The sequence below is a fragment of the Salminus brasiliensis genome, chromosome 9, assembly GCF_030463535.1.
Source record: "Salminus brasiliensis chromosome 9, fSalBra1.hap2, whole genome shotgun sequence".
In the NCBI taxonomy this organism is placed as follows: domain Eukaryota; kingdom Metazoa; phylum Chordata; class Actinopteri; order Characiformes; family Bryconidae; genus Salminus; species Salminus brasiliensis.
Genome location: NC_132886.1, coordinates 5324436 through 5335884, shown reverse-complemented (window position 1 = coordinate 5335884; position 11449 = coordinate 5324436). Strand labels below are relative to the sequence as shown.

Here is an 11449-nt window from a genome sequence, read left to right as displayed (position 1 = left end):
GCGGCCTGGGTTCAAACCCCGCTGTAAGTGAGCACCACATTACACTAACCCTGTCTGAACGAGGTTTTAGTCTTTTCTCAGTGGTCATCATTCACCTGCTGGAGATTCACTGTCCTGCAGAGTTTATTTGCAATGCAAATCTGTCACACTTGGGGAGGGTAGGAGCATGGACAGTGACCACTGATTTACATAGTAAAAATACCCAGTTGTTCCACTTTCCAGAGGTAAAATATCTGGTGTCTGCGGCTGCTGCAGGCTCTAAGAGTGGGAAAAGCAGAAGCACAAAACCAGTAAAAGAGTTCAGTCCTCGGTTATCACTCAGAACAAAGACAGAAGACAAGTAAGAAAAAATATATAATACAGAAAAAAATACATAATGGAGTACTAATAAAAAATAATTGTTGAAACCTCAGATAAATAAGCATGTTGTGTGAAAGTTTACGTAAGTGTACTTGGCTTATATTGGCATATATATATATGGCTTATAAGTCTACTGACAAGTCTAAGTATATCTGACCAGTACAAATGAAGTTTACTTCAAATTGAAATCAATCGTAGCAGTAATCGTATGAAAACTATGACACTCGTAGTTCAAAGTGTACTTTTACAAACTAAAAACTGGGACAGAATTATATAACTATTGAGCTAACATCACACCTATAAATCACCTATACATTTTAGTACAGTTTCATCACAAAATAAAACTTAGATATAAACTAGTTGTATGTTTACTACACTTGTGTAAAGTATACTGAAATTTATACTTTAATAAATGAAAAGTGGGCTAGAGGTGTATAACCAGCACCTATAAGTTCACAGTATACAGTATATAACAGTATATATATTCATATAGTAAAAACTTAAACTTTGTCCCAGTCCCAAGAAGTACTGTAATGGAACACTTATGAATATACTACTAGTACATTGATATTACTATACTTACTACATAAAGCAGATTTGGGAAAAATAATTTAACTTTAAGTATACGTTTTTGTAAGGGACGTTTTTGTTAAGTGTTGTCTTAACTGTACTAGACTGGAACTATTAGATATACTTAAGCAGACTTTAAACATTTGACTGTGTATTTAAACACATATTTTACATCAAACTAAAGTGAAGTTAAAACTAATTTAATATGCATTACAACTGTATTACTATTATACTCTGAATGTATCAAAAATGCACTGAAATATACATTAAATACATTTACACTCAATCCAGTTTTCAGTCCTGGATTTTGTTCTCACTGTAAACGGCATGAAATATTAACAATTACTATCCTTATAAACACTGACAGCATCATTCTGCACTAGTCCATCAGTGGCCACTGCAGCATTCAGCCAACATGCAGCCACACTCAGCAGCACCGAGGCCAGGCAGATTCAACACCATGCCGATTGCAAGGCAGTCTGGGGAGAGTCACTTCACACTGATGTCACTCCCACACAGACACCCAGTATGTAAATAGGTGATTCCAGCAGCCAATGGAAAGGTTGGGACCACACCACAGCACAGCTGACTCAGTTACTAGACTTGTTGAGAAACATCAGTGTAAGAGAAATGATTAATTCCAGCATTTATTCAGCAGTTTAATAGGATGAGTCTCAGCTGAGCCCCAGGTGAAGGGTGGAGCTCAGACAAAGCACATGGTCTACCTTAGGGTGCTATTTGGAGTCGGGGTGGACAGGAGATCTAGAAATGTCTTAATTGAGTATTTTGGAAGAATTTTGAAGAAGCTTCTTATGGGGCCCAAAATCCCTGGCAGCGCCCCTGTGTCTACCTCTGTGCAGTTTCTGTTGTGGTCAGCAGGGGGAGCCATTGGTATCCCCCTTGGTACTCCCCTCAAGATCTGACTACCAGTTTCTTTAATATTCTGCAGTGTAATCACTTTTTACATTTTGATATGGTGTATAATATTGTACATATATGTTTATGGTGTACATATTTATATTTATATATAAACACTAATGACTTTTCCTCACCTCTACAACAGTATCATAAGAAGACGATATTAAAATTTGATGGTCTAATGCTGCTGAATGTCTGATCTCTCTCTCTCTTTCTCTCTCCCTGTAGTTCTCCACAGTCATGAGTTCAGCACTGCATGGTCTCCTGCTTTTCTCAGGTCAGTGGAGTTCATGATCATCTGTAAAACTCTCTGCTGGTTCATTACTGTACTGCCATGCTGATGAGAGCTTTAACCCCTACAGCTCTGTGGACTCTCTCCTTGTGTGGGACTCGTCAGTTTCATGTGGTGAAAGAAGAAAAGAACTGGACTGAAGCTCAGAAATACTGCAGAGAGAATTTCACTGATCTGGTCACCATTGAGAACCAGGAGGAAATGGATGCTGTAAATGCTACTCTCAATGGGACAACAGGACTTTACTGGATAGGACTGAGACAGAAACCTGGAGAGACCACCAGAGTAAGCAGTTTTGAACATTTAGAAATTAGAAGGAAACTGATGATAAGAACTGAGTGCAGTGATTTAAACTGTTCACTGATCAGGTGTTAATGTGTCTCTAGAGCTGGATCTGGTCAGATGGGAGTAACTTCTCATACAGTGACTGGAGGACTGGAGAGCCAAACAACAATGGGAGTGATAACTGTGTGCAGTTAAATAGTAAATATGGATACAGATGGAATGATGCAGGCTGCCATTGGCCTAATCCATTTGTCTGCTATAAAGGTGAGTGAAATGAGGTGATAATGCAGTAAATCTGTTACAGCTCCAGTTCATTCACTTCTACTGATTGTGTGGAGAAGTTACACTGATTCAGCACTTTACTGAAAGAACATCTGAATAATAAATTCTACAATTACAATTCTAGAGTTAATTCTACATTATTTTCACACTGCAGATAAAACTGACACCTAATACTGTCACACTAAACCCAGAAACCAGAGAGAGAGAGAGAGAGAGAGAGAGAGAGAGAGAATAAGTAAGATATACTAAAATAGAGAGCGAGTGAGTGAGAGAGAGAGAGAGAGAGAGAGAGACAGAGAGAATAAGTAAGATATACTAAAATAGAGAGAGCGAGTGAGTGAGCGAGAGAGAGAGAGAGAGAGAGAGAGAGAGAGAGAGAGAGAGAGAGAGAGAGAGAGAATAAGTAAGATATACTAAAATAGAGAGCGAGTGAGTGAAAGAGAGAGAGAGAGAGAGAGAGAGAGAGAGAGAATAAGTAAGATATACTAAAATAGAGAGCGAGTGAGTGAGAGAGAGAGAGAGAGAGAGAGACAGAGAGAATAAGTAAGATATACTAAAATAGAGAGAGCGAGTGAGTGAGCGAGAGAGAGAGAGAGAGAGAGAGAATAAGTAAGATATACTAAAATAGAGAGCGAGTGAGTGAGAGAGAGAGAGAGAGAGAGAGAGAGAGAGAGAGAGAATAAGTAAGATATACTAAAATAGAGAGAGCGAGTGAGTGAGAGAGAGAGAGAGAGAGAGAGAGAGAGAGAGAATAAGTAAGATACACTAAAATAGAGTGAGTGAGTGAGCGAGAGAGAGAGAATAAGTAAGATATACTAAAATAGAGAGAGCGAGTGAGTGAGCGAGAGAGAGAGAGAGAGAGAGAGAGAATAAGTAAGATATACTAAAATAGAGAGAGCGAGTGAGTGAGCGAGAGAGAGAGAGAGAGAGAGAGAGAATAAGTAAGATATACTAAAATAGAGAGAGCGAGTGAGTGAGCGAGAGAGAGAGAGAGAGAGAGAGAGAATAAGTAAGATATACTAAAATAGAGAGAGCGAGTGAGTGAGAGAGAGAGAGAGAGAGAGAGAATAAGTAAGATATACTAAAATAGAGAGAGCGAGTGAGTGAGCGAGAGAGAGAGAGAGAGAGAGAGAGAGAGAGAGAATAAGTAAGATATACTAAAATAGAGAGAGCGAGTGAGTGAGCGAGTGAGTGAGCGAGAGAGAGAGAGAGAGAGAGAGAGAGAGAGAGAGAGAATACGTAAGATATTGTGGCGAGCACGGGGTTCATGGGGAGTGTTATGTCGGGGGGGGGGCCCCTCTGCTGTAGTAGGAGGGGCTATGCAGATATGGCTGTTCACTGTGTTCACCGTCTTGTTGTAGTGTAGTGAGTTTTATCACCTGGCTAGGGTTTTTCCAGCCAGGGCAGTTTTTGTGGTTTCACTCTCCTTGCAGTTTAAATGCAATAGGGAGCAGTAAGCCTAATAAAGAGCACATTTTCTGAAGAAAATGCTTCCTGCCTCTGTGTCTCCTGGGCGGTCGTCACATTGGTGTCAGAAGTGGGATCTGGCGGCCGAGTTAGACAGACTGGAGAAGAGGATCGCGGAGCTGGGTGGCGAAGAGATCCAGCGAGGAAGTAGTGCTCCTCGGGAGGAGGGTGCCGAGCGTTACGCCTGCCCTACCTTTCCCGACGGGGCTAGCCAGCCACGAGCCTGGCTGGCTAGCGAAGAGCGGCGCCGTCGGAGAATGGACGGCGGCGAGCGAGGCCCGGAAGATGGCGGCCGGCAGCGGAACTATGGCGGCCGGTGCCGGAGCAGCGGCGGCGATGAGCCGAGGCTGGATGACGGCGGCCGTCACTGCCAGAGCCACGCCCCCCTCGCGTCGACGGCGGCAAGCATCACCCTGCCTCGTTATAACGGAGAAGCCGCATGGGAGCCGTATGAAGCGCAGCTGGGAGTGGTGGCTAGACACTACGGATGGTCCCCAGTGACGATCGCTACAAGGTTATGCTTAGCACTGGAAGGCAAAGCGCTGCAAGCCCTGGTGGACCTACCTGTGGAGGAGCACGGGAACCTGGAGGCCCTCAAAGCGACTCTTCGTCAACGCTTCGGCAATATCCCTGCAGTTCAGGTCCTGCGGCAGCAGCTGAGAGAAAGGAGACGCGGGAAGGGAGAAAGACTGGGTGTTCTCGCCGTCGAACTACGCACACTGGTGAGACAAGCCTACCCAGACTTCTCGGCCAGCGTGTGGGACGAGCTCGCGTTAGACGCATTTTTCAATGCGCTAGCGCCTGGTAGCCTGCAGCGTCACGTCAGGCTGAGCAAAGTCAGCTCCCTCAGCCAAGCGGTGGAGGAAGCGGAGAGAGCGGAGCTCATCCTGAAGGACGCAAGACCTGCCGCCTGCTACCAAGTCGAGATGGAGGAAGAAGATGAGCCCACGGCATGTCAAGTTCGCCCAGCGGAAGTTATAGCAAGAGCCGCTGGAAGCCCCATCCGATGCTGGCGCTGTAAAAAACGCGGACACAAGGCCAGCCAGTGTCGCGCCCCAGAGCCGGCGGGAAACGAGACCAGGGCTCCCCAGTGAGGGGTGGGGGGCCCCCGACATCCAGCACCCTCGAGCAAGAACTGGTGGTAGGAAGGCTGGGCACAAGACACGGACTCTGGCTCAAGTGCACCATACAGGGCGTTCCAGTCACAGCCCTTGTGGACACCGGCTCCACCGTGTCAATCATCCGGCCCGGCACTCTGCGCCAGCTCCAAGACAAGACCTCTGAGGAATGGGACCCCACCAACACTGTGCTGAGGTCAGTAACCGGGGAAAGAATTAAAATGGAAGGGAAGAAAAGACTGTGCGTGAGGCTAGCCAAGAGAACTCTGCAGCATGAGTTCTGCATCGCTCCCATCCGTGATGTGTGCATACTCGGGCTGGACCTGCTCAAGGCCCTGGGTGCAGTCCTGGACATCCCCGCTGCGTCACTAATGCTGGGGAGGATGCGCGTTCCGCTGGTGGCGCGTCCTACTGCTGATCAAGGCCGTGTAGCAGCAACTTCCAGCGGCCAAGACGGAGACGAGGGGCTGTCCGAGCCAGAACTAACACATCCGGAGAGGGAGAGCGTAACTCCGCTTCCCGAAAAGATCCCTGCCAAGAGCACACCAGAGGCGGTGAGGGAGCTTTGGCGACGCAGCAGCGAGGGTCTCACGGAAGAGCAAAGTCGGCGGCTGTGGGCCCTGCTGGAGGCGAACATGGATGCGTTTGCAGCCCGGGAGGAGGATTGCACCCGGACAAGTCTCGTGCAGCACCAGATCAACACTGGCTCCACTTCACCCATTCGGCTCCGTGCGCACCGCCTCCCCATCGCTAAGCAGCAAGCAGCCGAACAAAAGCTGAAGGAAATGGCTGAGAGCGGAGTCATCGAACCATCTAACAGCCCATGGGCAGCCCCTGTGGTGCTAGTAAAAAAAGAAAGACGGCAGCTGGCGGTTCTGTGTCGACTATCGCCGCCTCAACGCAGCCACCAAAGCGGATTCGTACCCACTACCTCGCATCGACGACGCTTTGGATAAAGTGGCGGGGTCGTCATGGTTCAGCTCACTGGACCTGCGGAGTGGGTACTGGCAAGTGGAGCTGGCACCAGAGGCAAGGGAGAAGACAGCATTCACCCTGGGGGCGGGGCTATGGCAGTTTCGGGTGATGGCATTCGGGCTTCGCAACGCCCCAGCCACCTTTGAGCGCCTGATGGAGCGAGTCCTGGCGGGCATTCCCAAGGAACGGTGCATCCTGTACCTGGACGATCTGCTGGCACACGCACCGACCTTCGACGAGGCCCTAGCCTGCCTGGAGCAAGTGATCGGCGCTATCAAAGCTGCTAACCTCCGGCTGCATCCCAAGAAATGCCTCCTCCTCCAGCGCAAAGTTCAGTTTCTGGGCCATGTGGTCAGTGGAGACGGAGTGGCCACCGATCCGGGAAAAGTGCAGTCCGTCCGGCATTGGCCCACACCGCGCGACACGAGTGAGCTTCGGAGCTTCCTGGGGCTAGCCTCCTACTACCGGAGATTCGTGCAAGGGTTCGCAGACATCGCAGCTCCCCTCCACCAGCTGACGGAGAAAGGTGCAGCATTTCAGTGGACAGACGGGGCAGACAAGGCATTCCGGCATCTCCGCGAAGCGTTGTGTGCAGCTCCCGTGTTAGCGCTCCCTCAGGTGGGTGGACAGTTTGTTGTGGACACTGATGCTAGTGGTTGGGGAATCGGGGCAGTGCTATCTCAAGTTCAGGGGGGGTCAAGAGCGAGTTATAGCTTACTATAGCCGTGCTCTCAGTAAACAGGAGCGTAATTACTGCGTAACCCGCCGAGAGCTGCTTGCCGTAGTGTCGGGTCTGAAACACTTTAGACACTATCTTTATGGCACCCCTTTCGTGCTGCGAACCGACCACGCTTCATTAACCTGGCTGATGCAGTTTAAGGAGCCAGAGGGACAGGTAGCTCGTTGGATTACTGCGCTCCAAGAGTTTCAATTTACCATTCAACACCGCGCAGGACGGTTGCATAGCAACGCGGACGCACTGTCACGCCGCCCCTGTTTAGAGGCAGAATGTCGCTACTGCGCGCGGCTAGAGCAGAGGGAGGAGGAGGCAGAAGAACGGGTAGTGGCTGTGGAGGTGTCGGAGAACGAACCGATAGAGTCCTGCGGGCGCGAGGAGTTTCAGAAAGCCCAGGGGGAGGACCCGGTACTCCGTAAGGTGTTGCAGTGGAAACGGGGGGGCAACCAGCCAGAGTGGAAAGACGTAACGCCACACGGGCCAGACTTAAAAGCATATCGGTCCTCCTGGGACAGTCTAAGCGAGCGCGAGGGACTGTTGTATCGACGCTGGGAGGACACTGTGCCCGACAAAATCGTGTGGCAGTTACTTGTCCCGCGCAGCTTGAGACAGCGCGTGCTCCAGGCAGTGCACGGACCCGCTGGGGTGGGACACTTTGGGGTTAATAAGACGCTGAGACAGCTCCGCCAGAGGTTCTACTGGCCGGGCTGTCGTACGGACGTGGAGCTGTTTGTGCACTGCTGCGACGCATGCACAGCCAAGAAGGGGCCCACGGGTAAGTCACGTGCCCCCCTTCAACCACTGCAGTCGGGCACCCCCATGGAGAGGGTCGCGGTGGATGTGCTGGGACCATTTCCACGCACTGAGGCCGGCAATCGCTACGTGCTAGTGGCCATGGACTTCTTCACAAAATGGCCAGAGGCTTATGCGGTCCCCGACCAGAGCGCAGTCACCACAGCGGAACGGCTTGTTGAGGAGTTCTTTTGCCGTTTTGGCTTGCCGGAAGAGCTCCACAGTGACCAGGGGCACAACTTCGAGTCGCAGGTCATGGCCGAGGTCTGCCAACGCCTTGGGGTTCGGAAGACCCGTACTACGCCACTGCATCCTCAGAGCGATGGGCTGGTCGAGCGATTTAACAAGACACTCGCTACGCAGCTGGCCATCCTTACGGACAAACATCAGCGCAACTGGGACCGTCATCTGCCTCTGGTCCTGTGGTCGTGCCGAGCGGCTGTGCAGGAGTCCACGGGTTTCACCCCAGCACAGCTGATGTTGGGAAGGGAGCTGCGCACGCCCACAGACTTGGTCTTCGGGCTGCCTGCAGGGCTGGATGAGCCCGTGAGCGAGACACTTTACGCCCGCGACCTCAGAGAGCGCCTGGTGGCGGTGCACAAGACCGCACGAGAGAACCAAGGGGGGGCTAGTGTGCGCCAGAAAAGGGGCGTACGACACGCGCTGTCAAGGAGCCCCACTGGTACCTGGGACTGACGTTTGGTTCTTCAACCCAAGGCGTAAGAAGGGACGCTGCCCTAAGCTCCAGTCCGACTGGGAGGGGCCATGTCGTGTCTTGCACAGACTGTCGGAGGTGGTGTACCGGGTCCAAACGGGCCGCCGAACGGTGGTCGTGCACCGGGACCGTCTGGCCCCTTACCGGCCTAAGGGAACTGTTGTGGCCGAGGAACCACCAGGGACTTTCGGTGGGGAAAACAAGGGAGGGGCGCAGGGGAGAGCTTCTACACGAGCTCGGCGCACCCCCCCGCACCTCAGAGACTTTGTTAGGGACTAAATGTTTAAAAAAAAATAATAATAAAAAAAAAAAAGGGGGTTCTGTGTTGTTGTATTGATGTGGGGTCGCCGGGTCGGCTGACCCTTTAGGGGGGGGTTATGTGGCGAGCACGGGGTTCATGGGGAGTGTTATGTCGGGGGGGGGGGCCCCTCTGCTGTAGTAGGAGGGGCTATGCAGATATGGCTGTTCACTGTGTTCACCGTCTTGTTGTAGTGTAGTGAGTTTTATCACCTGGCTAGGGTTTTTCCAGCCAGGGCAGTTTTTGTGGTTTCACTCTCCTTGCAGTTTAAATGCAATAGGGAGCAGTAAGCCTAATAAAGAGCACATTTTCTGAAGAAAATGCTTCCTGCCTCTGTGTCTCCTGGGCGGTCGTCACATTGGTGTCAGAAGTGGGATCTGGCGGCCGAGTTAGACAGACTGGAGAAGAGGATCGCGGAGCTGGGTGGCGAAGAGATCCAGCGAGGAAGTAGTGCTCCTCGGGAGGAGGGTGCCGAGCGTTACGCCTGCCCTACCTTTCCCGACGGGGCTAGCCAGCCACGAGCCTGGCTGGCTAGCGAAGAGCGGCGCCGTCGGAGAATGGACGGCGGCGAGCGAGGCCCGGAAGATGGCGGCCGGCAGCGGAACTATGGCGGCCGGTGCCGGAGCAGCGGCGGCGATGAGCCGAGGCTGGATGACGGCGGCCGTCACTGCCAGACCCACGCCCCCCTCGCGTCGACGGCGGCAAGCATCACCCTGCCTCGTTATAACGGAGAAGCCGCATGGGAGCCGTATGAAGCGCAGCTGGGAGTGGTGGCTAGACACTACGGATGGTCCCCAGTGACGATCGCTACAAGGTTATGCTTAGCACTGGAAGGCAAAGCGCTGCAAGCCCTGGTGGACCTACCTGTGGAGGAGCACGGGAACCTGGAGGCCCTCAAAGCGACTCTTCGTCAACGCTTCGGCAATATCCCTGCAGTTCAGGTCCTGCGGCAGCAGCTGAGAGAAAGGAGACGCGGGAAGGGAGAAAGACTGGGTGTTCTCGCCGTCGAACTACGCACACTGGTGAGACAAGCCTACCCAGACTTCTCGGCCAGCGTGTGGGACGAGCTCGCGTTAGACGCATTTTTCAATGCGCTAGCGCCTGGTAGCCTGCAGCGTCACGTCAGGCTGAGCAAAGTCAGCTCCCTCAGCCAAGCGGTGGAGGAAGCGGAGAGAGCGGAGCTCATCCTGAAGGACGCAAGACCTGCCGCCTGCTACCAAGTCGAGATGGAGGAAGAAGATGAGCCCACGGCATGTCAAGTTCGCCCAGCGGAAGTTATAGCAAGAGCCGCTGGAAGCCCCATCCGATGCTGGCGCTGTAAAAAACGCGGACACAAGGCCAGCCAGTGTCGCGCCCCAGAGCCGGCGGGAAACGAGACCAGGGCTCCCCAGTGAGGGGTGGGGGGCCCCCGACATCCAGCACCCTCGAGCAAGAACTGGTGGTAGGAAGGCTGGGCACAAGACACGGACTCTGGCTCAAGTGCACCATACAGGGCGTTCCAGTCACAGCCCTTGTGGACACCGGCTCCACCGTGTCAATCATCCGGCCCGGCACTCTGCGCCAGCTCCAAGACAAGACCTCTGAGGAATGGGACCCCACCAACACTGTGCTGAGGTCAGTAACCGGGGAAAGAATTAAAATGGAAGGGAAGAAAAGACTGTGCGTGAGGCTAGCCAAGAGAACTCTGCAGCATGAGTTCTGCATCGCTCCCATCCGTGATGTGTGCATACTCGGGCTGGACCTGCTCAAGGCCCTGGGTGCAGTCCTGGACATCCCCGCTGCGTCACTAATGCTGGGGAGGATGCGCGTTCCGCTGGTGGCGCGTCCTACTGCTGATCAAGGCCGTGTAGCAGCAACTTCCAGCGGCCAAGACGGAGACGAGGGGCTGTCCGAGCCAGAACTAACACATCCGGAGAGGGAGAGCGTAACTCCGCTTCCCGAAAAGATCCCTGCCAAGAGCACACCAGAGGCGGTGAGGGAGCTTTGGCGACGCAGCAGCGAGGGTCTCACGGAAGAGCAAAGTCGGCGGCTGTGGGCCCTGCTGGAGGCGAACATGGATGCGTTTGCAGCCCGGGAGGAGGATTGCACCCGGACAAGTCTCGTGCAGCACCAGATCAACACTGGCTCCACTTCACCCATTCGGCTCCGTGCGCACCGCCTCCCCATCGCTAAGCAGCAAGCAGCCGAACAAAAGCTGAAGGAAATGGCTGAGAGCGGAGTCATCGAACCATCTAACAGCCCATGGGCAGCCCCTGTGGTGCTAGTAAAAAAAGAAAGACGGCAGCTGGCGGTTCTGTGTCGACTATCGCCGCCTCAACGCAGCCACCAAAGCGGATTCGTACCCACTACCTCGCATCGACGACGCTTTGGATAAACCCGCCGAGAGCTGCTTGCCGTAGTGTCGGGTCTGAAACACTTTAGACACTATCTTTATGGCACCCCTTTCGTGCTGCGAACCGACCACGCTTCATTAACCTGGCTGATGCAGTTTAAGGAGCCAGAGGGACAGGTAGCTCGTTGGATTACTGCGCTCCAAGAGTTTCAATTTACCATTCAACACCGCGCAGGACGGTTGCATAGCAACGCGGACGCACTGTCACGCCGCCCCTGTTTAGAGGCAGAATGTCGCTACTGCGCGCGG

At 52.6% G+C, this 11449-nt stretch overlaps 1 protein-coding gene across 1 annotated transcript in view; it reads left to right on the top strand.

Moving 5' to 3' along the window:
- Positions 1 to 2104: 2104 nt before the first annotated feature.
- The window catches only part of LOC140562225 (macrophage mannose receptor 1-like), a 25649-nt gene continuing 16304 nt past the window's right edge, over positions 2105 to 11449 (top strand). The window contains exons 1-3 of the mRNA XM_072687691.1: positions 2105 to 2125; positions 2246 to 2425; positions 2527 to 2689. Coding sequence (XP_072543792.1) covers positions 2105 to 2125; positions 2246 to 2425; positions 2527 to 2689 — 364 coding nt within the window. The remainder of the gene's footprint in view (positions 2126 to 2245; positions 2426 to 2526; positions 2690 to 11449) is intronic.